Raw genomic sequence first — 18,067 nt, 5'->3', positions numbered from 1 at the left:
TTAGGCTAAAATGTTGTAAAGGCATGTAACAGAACGATGTTTAAAGATAATAATAAATAATATCAAAAAGAGATCGGTCCTGTCTGTTGTTTGTTAATTAAAACGGTGACGTTCTACTATGTTTTCAGTTGACGCTGTACGTAGTCATGTGACTGGAATTCGAGCGATCACTGTCCCAACCTGCAGTGAGTCAGGGAACTTACCAGTGAAAGAATTCTTGTACATGATCTACCGATTCACGATCTCGGAGGCTGACCCGTTTGGCTTGCCATACGCACGAGCTGTTAACAGCGAGCGCGCGCTTAATCCGACGGTACGTGGGATTGGGCGGGAAGAGTCGACTGAGGAAACACGGGATTGGGTAGATGGAAGTGTCAACCCGCTGCTGTGACTCAGATGAGGAGATGAATCCACTTCGCTTCACTTCACTTTACCTCAACTGAACGCCGGACGGAGTTTCTGTTCGGCGGTCGCGGAGAAACAGACCTTACTATTGACCTAATTGGACGTTCTGGACAAAAAGCAGGGATATTAAGGGACAATACTCTATTCAATGATGGCTTTCATGGTAAAACACGTAGTCGGCGGTCAGCTGAAGAACCTGACTGGAGGTCTGAAGGAAGATAAATCTGACGGAGACAAATCCGACGCCGGGGCGAAAGGAATGACACAAGAAGAGTTAGAGCAGTACCAACAACAGCTGGAGGAGGAAAAGTGAGAAATATTCCTTACCCGCATGACTTTTCAATTCAGAAATCATGTGTAGATGTGATGATGTTGTTGGCAGGTGAACGTTTGGCGCGTTTGGAGAGGCGCGCGCCGCGCATTTTTCGCGCCTCGCTGGATATTTTCGCGCGCGCGCGCAGCTGCTCGTTTCGCTCAGGGAGATTCCTGCTCAGTCAGATATTAATAATTCTCCAAATTATTCAGAGTCCAACAGAATTGCGTGTGTATAGGCTACTATTAGAATTTTACCTATTCGGGATTCAGACGAGTTACTTCAGACTTCCCAAGTAAATTCTGCAGTCAGAATCTGCTTTAGTGTAGATGTGTTAAAACGGTATTTATAAAATAATTGGATTCGAGAGTACTGTTCTTAATCTTGTAAATAAAAATTCAAAAGATGTCAGACACTTATAAAAACGTAGTGTACCATATTACATTGATATTACGGAATTATATTAGTATTTACAAGGTACACCAAGAATAGCATGATACATGTCCGAAAATCATATTTACATTGTAGTGAAATATATATATATATATATATATATATATATATATATATATATATATATATATATATATATATCCAGTTCTCTGCTGTTTGCTTCATTTAAATCTACTCATTCTCTAAGTATACCTCAGGTAAAATTATTTTAATTAGTATTTTACTCCAATTTCATTCGCACCCCAATCTGACTTCTATGAAAACCCTTTTGTTTATGGCTAACGATATGGGAAAAAACCAGGCATTGCTTCAGACTTATCTGGTCAATTCTGCTTTAGTGTTGATTTGTTTGTTTATTCTTAACGGTATCAATCAACTCTGATTATTAGATTCCAGTGTATTATAACTGTTAATAAGCATGTAAACCGAAATACAAACGATGATAAACACTTACTGTACCATAGTACACTGATTATTATATGGTATGAATGATTACTCTAAATGTACTGTGGTATTTACAAGGTATTCCAAAAATATCATGATACATGCCCAAAAATCATATTTCCATGAAGGTACTCTGCTGTACACTTTATTAATATCTGCTCATTATGAAAGTATACCTCAGGTAAAATTATTTTAATCAGTATTTATCTCCAATCTGATCATCTCTTGTTTATGGCTAAACAAGATTTTGGGAAAAACCAAAATGCGAGGCCATTAGAACCATCATATTATGATTTCTTGTGACGCTTTGTCTTTAGATATCAGCTCATAAAGGACAGACAGCCAATGCATGAACAGGTGGCGGTGTTGACGCGGTTTGCATAGCTGCCATATTTGGAGAATTCAGATCTCACAGACTTCAAATGGCTGTTCTGAGCTCATCCACATGCTGTAATCCAACACACGTCCTCCGAGAGCAGATTTTACGTGTTGAGACACCCACGTGAACAGCAAATTTAAGACGGCTGACTTTGACAGGAGACGTGTGTTTAATTTATTGAATAAGCCGAACCAACATGATTTTCTCAAAGGTTTTTGCTGCTTATTGATCAAGAGCACTTATAGAGATGATCCCTCTGGAGTAAGCATTAAGAGAAGGTTACCGCGATTTGCTGGTTGTGTGACTTTCAGCCCTTAATGTGTCCATTCTGTCATGACCTCTCCTGGAGATTTTTGTATTGACCTTTCACCTCACATGACCTTAAATAGTGCCTAACCAATCAGCTGTAATCCAGTGTAAGGTTAACTTAACGTTATGTATGATCACGTGTATCCAGTGTTTTTTTTAATATTGGTAGATTTATTTCCAATGTTTGATTGGAAACTATCTAGTTTCCGGTACTGTAGAAGGTTATTGACGTTAGCCTAAACTAAAACCATTGAATAAAAATCAAAAAATTAATATTTATTGTTAATAAAAAATAATAAATGTTATTTAATTATCATTAATATACTATTATTAGTTTTTTATTTACATTTTATGTTTATATTTTCTGTTTTAATTTTTTTTGTTCAATTTAAGTTTTAGTAATTTGTCATTTTTATACAACTTTAGTTTATTATTTATTTTTATTATTTATTTATTTTTTTACTGAAAAAATGTTTTTATTTCAGCTAGCTGTCAAGGCAACATTTCTAAATTTTAAATATAATTTTATGTTGAACTACATTATATATATATATATATATATATATATATATATATATAATACTAATAAAACTAATTGGTCTAGCAGATTTTTTATTAACCTTAGAAAGGAGTTTTTCATATTTCTCACATAAAAACTTCTCATATTATTTAAATTTAGTTTAGCAGATTTTTTATTAACCTTAGAAAGGAGTTTTTCATATTTCTCACATAAAAACTTCTCATATTATTTAAATTTAGTTTAGCAGATTTTTTATTAACCTTAGAAAGGAGTTTTTCATATTTCTCACATAAAAACTTCTCATATTATTTAAATTTAGTTTAGCATATTTTATGCACAACTGCAAAGTAATTGTATATATTTACAGCATTCTGTCTGAAGTGTGACGCTCTCTTTGAAGGTATTTATTTCGTGAGATTCTGCAGCATTCAGAGGAAAGCAGTTTAATCCTCGAGAATGACGTGACAAATAGTGAAAAATAGTGTCACACGTAAACCTTCTTTAGATCTGTTAAGGCGTTTCTGTCGAGTGTTATGAAGGTTTTATATGATCATTATTCAAAAATGTCCTAAATTTAGTCCTAAAACATGTCAGCCAACAATAACCTAACCTGTTTATTATCTTGAGATTGACACGACAGACATATGTAGGTGGATAAATGATCAAAAGTTCATTGAAAAACCCAGTTCATCACGACACTGAGTGTGTGTGTGTGTGTGTGTGTGTGTGTGTGTGTGTGTGTGTGTGTGTGTGTGTGTGTGTGTGTGTTTCTCCTCAGGCAAGAGCGAGACGCCAGTTTTGCCCAGAAGAAGGCGGAGAGGGCGACAGTCAGGTCTCACTTTAGAGACAAGTACAGGTTGCCAAAGGTAACAGTTAATCAGTCTCTCTGTGTCTGTCATCAGGTTATGATTAAAACTTATGAAGTGCACTACAGCGCAGAGAACGAACACCTCGCTTAATCACACAGGAACAATCACATTTCACCGCCCTAAAAAGAAAATATATTGTGCATTAAGATACTGAAGCCTTCTTATTATTTTTGCATTGTAATATAAGGTATATTTAATTTAAATAAACATTATTTGTTTTTATCATAATTAATAACCTATTCCACAAAACTCATTAGTGTACTTTACTGTAATGAGAATTATTTTAAAATTTTTTTGCTGTAAAAAAAAAAAAAAAAATTTAATTGCAAAATGATTATGCATCATGGCAATATTTTCTATATTAAAATTATGTTGATTTTAATTTAAAATAAATATATATTGTATTATTAATTATTTTTATCATGATTAATAACTCATTTCCCAAAATGATGTAGTTTGATGAGAATACAATTTAATTATCATTACATCAATACATAAAATAAATATCAATGCAAAAATATTAATTGAATATTATTTAAATTTGAAAATGTTTATATTGTAGCATTTGATGTAGTGTATTTAATCTGTTGATTTTGATCTAAAATATTTTTTAAATCATAAATAAATAACCAATTTTCCAGTACTCATTAGAAAAAAATTGTCATTATAATGCAAATAATTAAAAATATATATTTTTATTGTGAAATGTTTATGCATAGTAATTGATGCACTGAAGTGAATTTATGCTGATTTTAATTTAAATAATAATCGTATCCACAATAGAAGATGATTACAAGAGGGATTGTAAAAGTAAAGACACACATGTCCTTGGTTTCTGTCTCAGAACGAGCTGGACGAGACTCAGATCCAGGCAGCAGCGGACGACGTCGAGCTCCCCACCGAACTGGCCAAGATGATCGCCGAAGACAACCAGGAGGAGGAACAGAAGCAGTCTGTTCTGGGTCACCTGACCAACATCCAGAACGTGGACATGGGTCACCTGAAGGACAAAGCTCAGGCCACACTGGAGGACCTGAAGAGCTCAGCGGAGAAGTGCTGCGTCATGTGATCTCACTGCATCCTCACACCTGGACACGGTTCTTCTGTCCTCATCCCTGTATCTCCTCCACACACACACACACACACACTCACACACACTCACACACACACACACACACACACACACACACACACTCACACACTCACACACTCACACACACTCACACACACTCACACACACACACACACACTCACTCACTCACACACACACACACACTCACACACACTCACACACACACACACACACACTCACTCACTCACACACACACACACACACTCACACACACTCACACACACACACACACACACACACTCACTCACACACACACACACACACACACACACACTCACACACACACACACACACTCACACACACACACTCTCTCTCTCTCTCTCTCTCTCTCTCTCTCACACAAACACACACTGTCGTGTCTAACGACAAACATGCATATATCCGTTGTGACGTGTAAGGCATTGTTTGTTTCATGATGCTGATATTGTTTTAGTAGTTTAAATGTCACGTGTGTTTCATCAGATATACTACAATCTCACAAAAACATCCTCGGGTCACATTTCACCATGCAAAAAATTCTATTTTGCACAAATTATTCATCTTAAAGGGATAGTTCACCCTTAAAATGATAATTCTGTCATTTATTCACCCTTGTGTTGCTCCAAACAAATTGTGAAGAATATTGAAAAGCAAACAGTTCCCGGTAGCCATTGACTTCCACAGTATTTTTTCTCACTCAATGGAAGTCAATGGCTGCCGGCAACTTTTTGCTTATCAATATTCCTGATAGTGAGTAAATAATTACACCGTCTTATTTTTTGGGTGAACTATCCCTTTAATGCTCCTAAAATAGCCTTCACGTCCATTCTGCAAGAATAATTTCTTAGTTATTTCGACTTTGGGGTGAAATGTGCCGTTGTTTCTGGAGGTTTGCATCAAATATGTCTGAAGGTGTTTATTACAGCGATAGACTTGAAGGGCTTATTGAAGCAGGAATGGAGGTAGAACCCAGATTCCCCTTAACATCCACACACACACCTTCACATTTGACCTTTGACCTTTCATTGAGTGGTGCTGTTTTGTGCAGGTGGTTTGGTGTCGTCGTGATGCAGATGTCGACCTTTTTCTTTCTGGTTGTTCCCTCTTTTGGAGACTCAGACTAATGGTTTGAAACGCTGTGCTGCTGAGGTGAGCGTCTGGATGAAGGGTTTTATTCTGATTCTGTGTCTGCTTGAGTGAAGACATGCAGGGATTATTTGTTTTTTTTTATATAAGCTGTAAACAAAGCAATATTTCCATCTCTGATCTACAGGACAGAGCTGGTAGCCAATTAATGTGAAGGCTTGTACTGAATTTCCTGTTAATCTTATTTATCTCTCTAGATAATTCTATATTTATTTCTTTATTAATGGCAAGAAAGTATTTTGTCGTTTGTTTTACTTATGCCTTTGATAGCTGTTTCTGCTCTGGACTGCATAAGTAACGTAATTACCAATGTAATGCATTTATGTAATTATTCTTCTGTAATTTCCACACCTTGCCGATTTTTGACTGTTGAAACTGTAATAAATATATTTGTACAAAGATGGTGATGCCTGTGATATAATTTCATCCGCAGTACCGCGTTTTACCGCTAGACGGAGTCAATAGATGAAATAACAAATAAGCATTTTTCAAACAAACACTGAGTTTATATAAATGCATTTTTTTATGCATTGATGATTTTTTTTTTTTAGTTATTTGGCTTTTCCTAACACGTTGTTTCAAACTAGTGGAAAGAAAACCTACAAAATACACTTTATCTATTTGTGTCTGTAGATTTCAGCTACAAAACAATTACAGTTAAAAAGCTATTTTCTCACTTTCTTTCCTTTTAACTCTATTCACCTGTGGTGTCTTGCCTTAAGGTTTTTTTATTAATCACTTTTTATCTGTTCTAGAGTTTATCAGTTATGCATTATGACAATTTAATTACCATGTATTCTGTATTTTTACACAAATATTTTAATATTAATAATTTTTAGATATACATTTAAAGACTTTTTGTAAAAATCAATGTACACTCTAAAAAAAATACTGTGTGGTTTCGGTCCAACTTTGGGTTCAAATGTGGACTAGCCTAACTTTTGTGTTTAAAGTGTCATTTAAAATGCATCCCCACAGTTGGGTTAGTCCACATCTGATCCAAAGTTGGGTTAAAACAACCCATTGTTTTTTTAGAGTACAAGCTTTTGCTGCTGGGCGCTTTGTGTGACAACTAGCCCCGGTCTTTCCCAAACATGTCTCCTCTCTGCAGGATAACAGACTCTGTGGATGCTTGCGGTTTTGCATAGTTTTTCCAATCAGAGCTGTTACCATTTGAATAGCAGAGGATCGCTGATCTCCAGTGCGCTATGAAAGGACAGGGCAGTCGAATATATTGATGTGGAAAGTCTCTCTATTGATGGTCCTCCGGGCTGCTGCATGGCCAGTCGGACACAAAGAGGGTGAAACGGGCCAGAAAACACTTTTGTGGCTCTTTTCTTTCCATCAGGGCGCGATTAAAACACCCCAAAGGAGGCTGAGAGCGACGGGGGTCGAACCCAGGGTTTATACAGGGGCTTGTTCTTGGGCTCGCGCTAAAGAGAAACAGATTTGTTTTTCTGCGATCTAAATTGAAGAAGCGGTTTGCAGATGTTGAGCTTCTAGTGGAGGAATGCATCTCTCTCTCTCTCTCTCTCTCTCTCTCTCTTTCTCGCGCTGATGGGGTTTTGTAATTTAATGCAGAAAGAGAGACCACACAGCTCGCCGGCTTCATGAAATTCATAAACATTTTATTTATCCTGTACAGGAGGTGAACTTTGCCAAAAAGCACGTTACTATGCAATCCCCCGTTCGCGACCAATAGAACAACAGAACGCGTAATGAAGAGGGGATCGGAGGGAGTTTGGAGGAGGAGGGGTCTCGAGCGTGAAAGAGCCGGAGGGACAAAGACATGCAGCATGCAACAGGACTCCGAGAGCAGAAAACACACTTCAGACAACACGCAAAACCTAAAAACAGGAGGATTATTTCACGAAAACCAATGCGCAACCGGATAGCAGCAGATTGAACCGATCACACGGAGAACATCTGAACTTTCAGCCTCGTTGTGGAGTAAACGCAGACAAACATGGTATGCTTTCACGTTGCATTCCAACTGAAGTGCACGAGATTGATGCAAGCATGCACCTAATCTGAGTTCGCATGCAATATGGAGAGCAGCATCGTTCCCGTCGCGTTCCTCTCGTTTGTGATGATGCTGGAGGCGCAGATGGTTTGCTGGCACGCGCTGATGCGATGTCATGAAGAGCGTGATTGTGAGCTCGCATATAACCAGTATTTGACGGCATGCGATGGGATCATCCGAGGAAGCAGACGCCAGTGTCCAAGCCACTGCATCAGCGCGCTCATCCGCCTCAACCAGACCACAGACGGCCCGTTACTAGAGACCTGTGACTGCGGGACCGACCCCGAGTGTCTGCGGGCCAAGCGCGCCGTGGAGCCCTGTCTGCCGCGGACACATCCGGGTGATGCCGAGGGGATCGGATGCACCGAAGCGCGCCAGCGGTGTGAAGACGAGCCCAGCTGTCACTCATCTCTCACCGCGTATCTGTCCCACTGCGGACAGCTGTTTAACGGGAGGAAGTGTTCGTCCCGGTGCAGATCCACCATCGAGGAGCTGCTGTTGAAGCCCAGTGGTGTGCTGCTCAATCAGTGCGTGTGTGACGGGCTGGAGAGGCCGTTCTGTGAGGTGGTCAAACAGAATATGGTCAAACTGTGTTCGACACAAGACAACAGCGTCTCCATTGACCACGATGGCACAGACGATGCATACGAGGACGAGGATTACGAGGCGAGACCGACTTATGCTGACGCGGTGATGTCGGGTTCGAGTCCTTTAACTCGTTCTCAACACTTAGTTCTGCTGTGCATTGCATTCGCTCTGGCGTTCACACTTTAACGTGTGTGACTGCTGAACGTTTAGTGCTCGTCATCAGCTGTTCTGATTCCAGACTCTGTGTTGTTTCAGCTCAGTGCCTCTTGAAGTGTCTCTCATTGTAGGCTACTCGCATCCTCAAATAGTATTTGTGCAGTGCGCGTGCGCACGAAGAAGCCGGTTTGGGGATCAAGTGCTTCATTAAAGTGAAGAGGCCCTTGAGAAGCTGTTAAACGCTGTCTTTCTCTCTCACGCTTCAGTTTTATTGGTTTGACCTCTTCCTCTGAACTCCCAGGTCTTGGATATGAGTTTAACAGCATGCACACCGTCACATGTGACTCAAGCATCTCGTGTTCATGCTGGAAATCATCACCAAGTGCCTGACGACTGTTTGGATTTTATTGCAGCTTGATACAATTCGGTATCACTTTTATAGCCTTTTAATATCAATGCATTATTAATGTAGTTTAAATGCGTTAATTGTGCATTGTAATATAATGTATTATATGATCTTATGATTAATTGTTACCACCGTTATAATGCATTAAAATAAATTGTTACACCGTTAAAAATATATAATGCATTAAAACACAGATTTTCAAATATTTTGATGCATTTTATCTTTGGCTACAATTAATTATGAAAATATATAATGCATTACTATGGACACTATGAATACCTTTGTAATGCGTTATACCTAAAGGCTTGTTTCCAACCTTTTTTTTTTGGCATATAATGAATTATTTGTAATGTTACAAAGACTAGAGTTTAGAGTTTATCAGAAGCACACTCTAAGTATGCAAACACTGATTGAAACGTAACGCAATCCATCCTTGATGTTTCCTCGAAAGACGCTTCAGCAGACATTAATGTGCACGTGATCTTCTGTGGTCAGTTTTCTCTTTCTGGTCAATCACTGTCATCACATTTGAGGAGAATCTTTCAGAGCCTGTTAGTTAAAGGTACTGAACTGTTGACGTTTATAATAGCTGCTTTTGTAGAGTATGTTTCTGGTTGAACTTCCCAAAGTGTCTTGAAGTTGCATACGTTTTGTACAGAAAATAATTTATTTATACCTTTTGGAATAATTAAGAAAATAAAAGTCATGCTGAAATGTAAGATGAACACTTGTCTTAAGTTAATTTATAAATGGAAAAGCATGGGATAATAATTCACAAATCCAATGAACACAGTTTCGCAAGCGGGTTTGACTGATAAATGAACAATCAATAAAAGCCATAGCAATTTTTAACAAGAGTTTCTTCTGCTAAACAAGGCTGCATGCATTAGATAAAAAAATACATGTAAAAAATAAGATTGTGAAATATTATTATGACTTAAAACAGCAGTTTTCTGTGTGAATCTGTGTTAAAGTGTAATTTATTTCTGTATTTTCAGCATCATTCCTCCAGTCTTCAGTGTCACATAATCTTCAGAAATCATGACAATATGATGATTTATTATCAGAGCTGGAAAGTAATATTTTTTTGGAACCTGTTATACTTTTTTTCAGGATTCTTTGATGAATAAAAAGCTAAAAAGAAGAGCATTTATTTAAAGTTATCAAAAGTTTGGAGTCAGTACATGTTTATGCTTTCTTTTTTTGTTGAAAAAAATTAAAACTTTTATTCAGTAAAGATGTGTTAAATATTAAGAAATGATAGCAAAGATTTCTATTTTGAATAAATGCTGTTCTTTTATATACATATATATAAATATTCTTTCTTAGTGTTTTTGTCTTGTTTTCAAGGTGCAAATATGTAATTATTCTTAAATCAAGATAAATTTACTGAAGAAACCAAAATCGTCTTGTTTTCTGAAAAATGCTTAAATGAGAATAATAGCCTTGTTTTCTCTTTGAATTTACTTTATTTTTCTTACTCCACTGGCAGATCTTTTTTCATGTTATTTTTTTTTCAAGGAAAAACATGTATCTTGATTTGAGAATGTTCAGATATTTGGGAAACTGCATTCTGTTGCTTCAGATTCAGCTTGCTCCCTGTTTAAACGCTGCACGCTTGATTCCATGTGCTTTAATTCGAAGCGTCTGTGGAGAGACGTACAACACATGCCCGAGGCTCTCTGTGTGAAAACAACGAGCAAGAACCTGACTTACTGGACACTAAAGCCCCTCTTTCCTGCTGAACCCCACCGAACGACCGGGAACTAGAACAGAATAAACAACAGCAGGGGAGATGGGACATTTCTGATTGTAGAGCCAGCACTGTGTTCTATTCACCACATACACGTCAATGTGAGGGGACCTTGAGTGTGTGTGTGTGTTTCTGGAGGATTACTGTCCCTCCTTACACTCACAATCCTTCCTCAGTTCATCTGATGTAGAGCTGGCATGACTTCTCTGAGCTCGAGTCGCAGAGAGAGATCCAGGACGGAGCTGGAAGAACACACAGCTCTCTGTGTGTGTGTGTGATCTGTACCTGTCCTCTCTGATGAAACTCCAGAGCTCGTGAGATCTGATTAAACTACAGATTAAGAGCCTTCAATCAGAGCCATTTCTTACACCACTGCAAAAAAAAAAGCGATGTTCTTCCTCAGTATTTTTCTGTTTTGCATGACAAATATCTAAATATTTTTAAATCAAGATGCATTTTCTTGAGAAACAAAACTACTTATTAATTCTTGTAGGAAAATATCTGGAAATGGGGTCCGTAAAAAATAATTTCAAAGGGGAGATGCTTTTTTTTTTTTTTTTTTTTTTTTAATAATTCTCCCGATTAACTGGTTGTTTATTATCATGCATATTACTAGCACTTCGGCAGTCTATTAGTACTTATAAAGCACATATTAATGCCTTATTTTGCATGTGCATATTTTAGACCCTTAATCATTAACTTCTACTACTACTAAATGTCATATAGTTAGTAGTGTGACCTAAGCTTATTTTAAAACTTTTGATTTTAATAATGCGTTAGTAAATTCTGTTAGTCATTGTTGACTACAGTTAAGTGTTACAGTTGTGTTTTGTTGCTGTGAATATGAGGCCGGTTTCTGCAGAGTGATTTATTCCAGAGAGGAAAGAGGAATGCAGGGGAGGAATTATATTACCGGAGGAATGCACAGAGGAAATGAGAATTTATGGCCAACAGAAATTTATAATGCAAGAAAACATTCTCTCAGAGAGAGAGAAATACAGATGATGCTTCCATTCAGATCAGAAAGTGAATAAATAACCCCACAATCAGGAGGAATCAGAGCTTGTTGAACACACACACAGAGTTATAAACTCTCCCTTTGTAAGTGTGTGTGAGTCCAGAGTAAACACACAAAAAGCTTGCTGCTGGATCTGCGGTAGAGCTGCGGTCAGCCTCTCTCTGTGTGTGTGTGTGTGTGTGTGTGTGTCTTTAAATGGAGAGGAGTGATTTTACTGTCGGTGCTCTTTGCCTTCAGGTGTAAGCGTCTTTTTCTCAGATGAAAACTGTCTGCCAGGAGCCAATCAGACGCTGTGAATTCTCCAGCTGTGTGACACGCTGCATCCGTTACCATGGCGAGAACCTGAAGCTCACTGTAAACAACAAGCTGAGAGAGAGAGAGAGAGAGTGAGTGAGTGTGAGTGAGAGAGAGAGAGAGAGTGAGTGAGTGTGAGTGAGTGAGAGTGAGGGAGTGTGAGTGAGTGTGAGTGAGAGAGTGTGAGTGAGTGAGAATGAGAAAGTGTGAGTGAGTGAGTGAGAGAGTGAGAGTGTGAGTGAGTGTGAGTGAGAGAGTGTGAGTGAGTGAGAATGAGAAAGTGTGAGTGAGTGAGTGTGAGAGAGTGAGAGTGTGAGTGTGAGTGAGTGTGAGAGTGTGAGTGAGTGAGTGTGAGTGAGTGAGTGTGAGTGAGTGAGTGTGAGTGAGAGAGTGTGAGTGAGTGAGAGTGAGAAAGTGTGAGTGAGTGAGTGTGAGAGAGTGAGTGTGAGAGAGTGAGAGTGTGAGTGAGTGAGTGAGTGAGTGAGTGTGAGTGAGTGAGAGAGAGAGAGAGAGAGAGAGTGAGTGAGTGAGTGTGAGTAAGAGTGAGGGAGTGTGAGTGAGTGAGTGTGAGTGAGGGAGTGTGAGTGAGTGAGTGTGAGTGAGTGAGTGTGAGTGAGTGAGAATGAGAAAGTGTGAGTGAGTGAGTGAGTGTGAGAGAGTGAGTGTGAGAGAGTGAGAGTGTGAGTGAGTGTGAGTGAGTGAGTGTGAGAGTGTGAGTGTGAGTGAGTGAGTGTGAGTGAGAGAGAGTGTGAGTGAGTGAGAGAGTGTGAGTGAGTGAGTGTGAGTGAGAGAGTGTGAGTGAGTGAGTGTGAGAGTGAGAGTGTGAGTGAGTGAGTGTGAGTGAGTGAGTGTGAGAGTGTGAGTGAGTGAGTGTGAGTGAGAGAGTGAGTGAGAGTGTGAGTGAGTGAGTGTGAGTGAGAGAGTGAGAGAGAGTGTGAGTGAGTGAGTGTGAGTGAGAGTGTGAGTGAGTGAGTGTGAGTGTGAGTGAGTGTGTGTGAGAGAGTGTGAGTGAGTGAGTGAGTGTGAGTGAGTGTGAGTGAGAGAGTGTGAGTGAGTGAGTGAGTGAGTGTGAGTGAGAGAGTGTGAGTGAGTGAGTGAGTGAGTGAGTGAGTGAGTGAGTGAGTGTGAGTGAGTGTGAGTGAGAGAGTGTGAGTGAGTGAGAGTGAGAAAGTGTGAGTGAGTGAGTGTGAGAGAGTGAGAGTGTGAGTGAGTGAGTGTGAGTGAGTGTGAGTGAGAGTGAGTGTGAGTGAGAGAGTGTGAGAGAGTGAGAGTGTGAGTGAGTGAGTGTGAGAGAGTGAGAGTGTGAGTGAGTGAGTGAGTGAGTGTGAGTGAGTGAGTGTGAGTGCGTGAGTGAGTGAGTGTGAGTGAGAGTGTGAGTGAGTGAGAGAGTGTGAGTGAGAGAGTGTGAGTGAGTGAGTGAGAGAGAGTGTGAGTGAGTGAGTGTGAGTGTGAGTGAGTGAGTGTGAGTGAGAGAGTGTGAGTGAGTGAGTGTGAGTGTGAGTGAGTGAGTGTGTGTGAGAGAGTGTGAGTGAGTGAGTGAGTGAGTGTGAGTGTGAGTGAGTGTGAGTGAGAGAGTGTGAGTGAGTGAGTGAGTGTGAGTGAGAGAGTGTGAGTGAGTGAGTGAGTGTGAGTGAGAGAGTGTGAGTGAGTGAGTGAGTGTGAGTGAGAGAGTGTGAGTGAGTGAGTGAGAGAGAGTGTGAGAGTGTGAGTGAGTGAGTGTGAGTGAGAGAGTGAGAGAGAGTGTGAGTGAGTGAGTGAGTGAGTGAGTGTGAGTGAGAGTGTGAGTGAGTGAGTGTGAGTGTGAGTGAGTGTGAGTGAGTGTGTGTGAGAGAGTGTGAGTGAGTGAGTGAGTGTGAGTGAGTGTGAGTGAGAGAGTGTGAGTGAGTGAGTGAGTGTGAGTGAGAGAGTGTGAGTGAGTGAGTGAGTGAGTGAGTGAGTGTGAGTGAGTGTGAGTGAGAGAGTGTGAGTGAGTGAGAGTGAGAAAGTGTGAGTGAGTGAGTGTGAGTGAGTGAGTGTGAGAGAGTGAGAGTGTGAGTGAGTGAGTGTGAGTGAGTGAGTGTGAGAGTGTGAGTGTGAGTGAGTGTGAGTGAGTGAGTGTGAGAGAGTGAGAGTGTGAGTGAGTGAGTGAGTGAGTGAGTGAGTGTGAGTGAGTGAGTGTGAGTGCGTGAGTGAGTGAGTGTGAGTGAGAGTGTGAGTGAGTGAGAGAGTGTGAGTGAGAGAGTGTGAGTGAGTGAGTGAGAGAGAGTGTGAGTGAGTGAGTGTGAGTGTGAGTGAGTGAGTGTGAGTGAGAGAGTGTGAGTGAGTGAGTGTGAGTGTGAGTGAGTGAGTGTGTGTGAGAGAGTGTGAGTGAGTGAGTGAGTGAGTGTGAGTGTGAGTGAGTGTGAGTGAGAGAGTGTGAGTGAGTGAGTGAGTGTGAGTGAGAGAGTGTGAGTGAGTGAGTGAGTGTGAGTGAGAGAGTGTGAGTGAGTGAGTGAGTGTGAGTGAGAGAGTGTGAGTGAGTGAGTGAGAGAGAGTGTGAGAGTGTGAGTGAGTGAGTGAGTGAGTGAGTGTGAGTGAGTGAGTGAGTGTGAGTGAGAGAGTGTGAGTGAGTGAGTGAGTGAGAGAGTGTGAGAGTGTGAGTGAGTGAGTGAGTGAGTGTGAGTGAGAGAGAGTGTGAGTGAGTGAGAGAGTGTGAGTGAGTGAGTGTGAGTGAGAGAGTGTGAGTGAGTGAGTGAGTGAGAGAGAGTGTGAGTGAGTGAGTGAGTGAGTGAGTGTGAGTGAGAGAGTGTGAGTGAGTGAGTGTGAGTGTGAGTGAGTGAGTGTGTGTGAGAGAGTGTGAGTGAGTGTGAGTGAGAGTGTGAGTGAGTGAGTGAGTGAGTGTGAGTGAGAGAGTGTGAGTGAGTGAGTGAGTGTGAGTGAGAGAGTGTGAGTGAGAGAGAGTGTGAGAGTGTGAGTGAGTGAGTGTGAGTGAGTGAGTGTGAGTGTGAGTGTGAGTGAGTGAGTGTGTGTGAGAGAGTGTGAGTGAGTGAGTGCGAGTGTGAGTGAGAGAGTGTGAGTGAGTGAGTGAGTGTGAGTGAGAGAGTGTGAGTGAGTGAGTGAGTGTGAGTGAGTGTGAGTGAGAGAGTGTGAGTGAGTGAGTGAGTGAGTGAGTGAGTGAGTGAGTGAGAGTGAGTGAGTGTGAGTGAGTGTGAGTGAGTGTGAGTGAGAGAGTGTGAGTGAGTGAGTGAGTGTGAGTGAGAGAGTGTGAGTGAGTGAGTGAGAGAGAGTGTGAGAGTGTGAGTGAGTGAGTGTGAGTGAGAGAGTGTGAGTGTGAGTGAGTGAGTGTGTGTGAGTGAGTGTGAGTGAGTGAGTGTGAGTGTGAGTGAGTGAGTGTGTGTGAGAGAGTGTGAGTGAGTGAGTGAGTGAGTGTGAGTGTGAGTGAGTGTGAGTGAGAGAGTGTGAGTGAGTGAGTGAGTGTGAGTGAGAGAGTGTGAGTGAGTGAGTGAGTGTGAGTGAGAGAGTGTGAGTGAGTGAGTGAGTGTGAGTGAGAGAGTGTGAGTGAGTGAGTGAGAGAGAGTGTGAGAGTGTGAGTGAGTGAGTGAGTGAGTGAGTGTGAGTGAGTGAGTGAGTGTGAGTGAGAGAGTGTGAGTGAGTGAGTGAGTGAGAGAGTGTGAGAGTGTGAGTGAGTGAGTGAGTGAGTGTGAGTGAGAGAGAGTGTGAGTGAGTGAGAGAGTGTGAGTGAGTGAGTGTGAGTGAGAGAGTGTGAGTGAGTGAGTGAGTGAGAGAGAGTGTGAGTGAGTGAGTGAGTGAGTGAGTGTGAGTGAGAGAGTGTGAGTGAGTGAGTGTGAGTGTGAGTGAGTGAGTGTGTGTGAGAGAGTGTGAGTGAGTGTGAGTGAGAGTGTGAGTGAGTGAGTGAGTGAGTGTGAGTGAGAGAGTGTGAGTGAGTGAGTGAGTGTGAGTGAGAGAGTGTGAGTGAGAGAGAGTGTGAGAGTGTGAGTGAGTTAGTGTGAGTGAGTGAGTGTGAGTGAGTGAGAGTGAGAAAGTGTGAGTGAGTGAGTGTGAGAGAGTGAGTGTGAGAGAGTGAGAGTGTGAGTGAGTGAGTGAGTGAGTGAGTGTGAGTGAGTGAGAGAGAGAGAGAGAGAGAGAGTGAGTGAGTGAGTGTGAGTAAGAGTGAGGGAGTGTGAGTGAGTGAGTGTGAGTGAGGGAGTGTGAGTGAGTGAGTGTGAGTGAGTGAGTGTGAGTGAGAGAGTGTGAGTGAGTGAGTGCGAGTGTGAGTGAGAGAGTGTGAGTGAGTGAGTGAGTGTGAGTGAGAGAGTGTGAGTGAGTGAGTGAGTGTGAGTGAGTGTGAGTGAGAGAGTGTGAGTGAGTGAGTGAGTGAGTGAGTGAGTGAGTGAGTGAGTGAGTGAGTGAGAGTGAGTGAGTGTGAGTGAGTGTGAGTGAGTGTGAGTGAGAGAGTGTGAGTGAGTGAGTGAGTGTGAGTGAGAGAGTGTGAGTGAGTGAGTGAGAGAGAGTGTGAGTGAGTGAGTGTGAGTGAGAGAGTGTGAGTGTGAGTGAGTGAGTGTGTGTGAGTGAGTGTGAGTGAGTGAGTGTGAGTGTGAGTGAGTGAGTGTGTGTGAGAGAGTGTGAGTGAGTGAGTGAGTGAGTGTGAGTGTGAGTGAGTGTGAGTGAGAGAGTGTGAGTGAGTGAGTGAGTGTGAGTGAGAGAGTGTGAGTGAGTGAGTGAGTGTGAGTGAGAGAGTGTGAGTGAGTGAGTGAGTGTGAGTGAGAGAGTGTGAGTGAGTGAGTGAGAGAGAGTGTGAGAGTGTGAGTGAGTGAGTGAGTGTGAGTGAGAGAGTGTGAGTGAGTGAGTGAGTGAGAGAGTGTGAGAGTGTGAGTGAGTGAGTGAGTGAGTGTGAGTGAGAGAGAGTGTGAGTGAGTGAGAGAGTGTGAGTGAGTGAGTGTGAGTGAGAGAGTGTGAGTGAGTGAGTGAGTGAGAGAGAGTGTGAGTGAGTGAGTGAGTGAGTGAGTGTGAGTGAGAGAGTGTGAGTGAGTGAGTGTGAGTGTGAGTGAGTGAGTGTGTGTGAGAGAGTGTGAGTGAGTGTGAGTGAGAGTGTGAGTGAGTGAGTGAGTGAGTGTGAGTGAGAGAGTGTGAGTGAGTGAGTGAGTGTGAGTGAGAGAGTGTGAGTGAGAGAGAGTGTGAGAGTGTGAGTGAGTTAGTGTGAGTGAGTGAGTGTGAGTGAGTGAGAGTGAGAAAGTGTGAGTGAGTGAGTGTGAGAGAGTGAGTGTGAGAGAGTGAGAGTGTGAGTGAGTGAGTGAGTGAGTGAGTGTGAGTGAGTGAGAGAGAGAGAGAGAGAGAGAGTGAGTGAGTGAGTGTGAGTAAGAGTGAGGGAGTGTGAGTGAGTGAGTGTGAGTGAGGGAGTGTGAGTGAGTGAGTGTGAGTGAGTGAGTGTGAGTGAGTGAGAATGAGAAAGTGTGAGTGAGTGAGTGAGTGTGAGAGAGTGAGTGTGAGAGAGTGAGAGTGAGAGTGTGAGTGAGTGTGAGTGAGTGAGTGTGAGAGTGTGAGTGTGAGTGAGTGAGTGTGAGTGAGAGAGAGTGTGAGTGAGTGAGAGAGTGTGAGTGAGTGAGTGTGAGTGAGAGAGTGTGAGTGAGTGAGTGTGAGAGTGAGAGTGTGAGTGAGTGAGTGTGAGTGAGTGAGTGTGAGAGTGTGAGTGAGTGAGTGTGAGTGAGAGAGTGAGTGAGAGTGTGAGTGAGTGAGTGTGAGTGAGAGAGTGAGAGAGAGTGTGAGTGAGTGAGTGTGAGTGAGAGTGTGAGTGAGTGAGTGTGAGTGTGAGTGAGTGTGTGTGAGAGAGTGTGAGTGAGTGAGTGAGTGTGAGTGAGTGTGAGTGAGAGAGTGTGAGTGAGTGAGTGAGTGAGTGTGAGTGAGAGAGTGTGAGTGAGTGAGTG

The 18,067-nt window shown here is 41.7% G+C and overlaps 3 protein-coding genes across 3 annotated transcripts in view; 2 read left to right on the top strand and 1 right to left on the bottom strand.

Annotated features, from left to right (window-relative positions):
• Positions 1 to 221: 221 nt before the first annotated feature.
• Positions 222 to 4,926, top strand: LOC132134159 (complexin-3-like). Its single transcript, XM_059546940.1, has 3 exons — positions 222 to 714; positions 3,602 to 3,689; positions 4,537 to 4,926. Exons 1-3 carry the CDS (start codon positions 554 to 556, stop codon positions 4,759 to 4,761), a joined length of 474 nt encoding a protein of 157 aa, XP_059402923.1. The 5' UTR covers positions 222 to 553; the 3' UTR covers positions 4,762 to 4,926.
• Positions 4,927 to 7,661: 2,735 nt separating this feature from the next.
• LOC132134158 (growth arrest-specific protein 1-like) lies at positions 7,662 to 8,813 on the top strand. The gene has a single exon (XM_059546939.1). It carries the CDS (start codon positions 7,998 to 8,000, stop codon positions 8,745 to 8,747), a length of 750 nt encoding a protein of 249 aa, XP_059402922.1. The 5' UTR covers positions 7,662 to 7,997; the 3' UTR covers positions 8,748 to 8,813.
• A 2,916-nt stretch (positions 8,814 to 11,729) lies between these two features.
• Positions 11,730 to 18,067, bottom strand: part of LOC132134164 (serine/threonine-protein kinase ULK3-like) — a 22,378-nt gene continuing 16,040 nt past the window's right edge. Inside the window, exon 16 of the mRNA XM_059546947.1 lies at positions 11,730 to 12,260. Within this exon, the coding sequence (XP_059402930.1) occupies positions 12,244 to 12,260 (17 nt within the window). The 3' untranslated portion in view covers positions 11,730 to 12,243. The remainder of the gene's footprint in view (positions 12,261 to 18,067) is intronic.

This window comes from Carassius carassius, unplaced genomic scaffold (assembly GCF_963082965.1).
Source record: "Carassius carassius unplaced genomic scaffold, fCarCar2.1 SCAFFOLD_93, whole genome shotgun sequence".
Taxonomy (NCBI): Eukaryota; Metazoa; Chordata; class Actinopteri; order Cypriniformes; family Cyprinidae; genus Carassius; species Carassius carassius.
This window is presented reverse-complemented; position numbering and strand designations above follow the sequence as displayed.

What these genes read in the sequence shown, in the direction of transcription:
- LOC132134158 (XM_059546939.1), top strand. Translation starts at nt 7,998, where the DNA reads ATGGAGAGCAGCATCGTTCCCGTCGCGTTCCTCTCGTTTGTGATGATG.
- LOC132134159 (XM_059546940.1), top strand. Translation starts at nt 554, where the DNA reads ATGATGGCTTTCATGGTAAAACACGTAGTCGGCGGTCAGCTGAAGAAC. An exon ending in CAACAGCTGGAGGAGGAAAA is followed by an intron (nt 715 to 3,601) that starts GTGAGAAATATT and finishes GTTTCTCCTCAG; the next exon opens with GCAAGAGCGAGACGCCAGTT. An exon ending in ACAAGTACAGGTTGCCAAAG is followed by an intron (nt 3,690 to 4,536) that starts GTAACAGTTAAT and finishes TTTCTGTCTCAG; the next exon opens with AACGAGCTGGACGAGACTCA.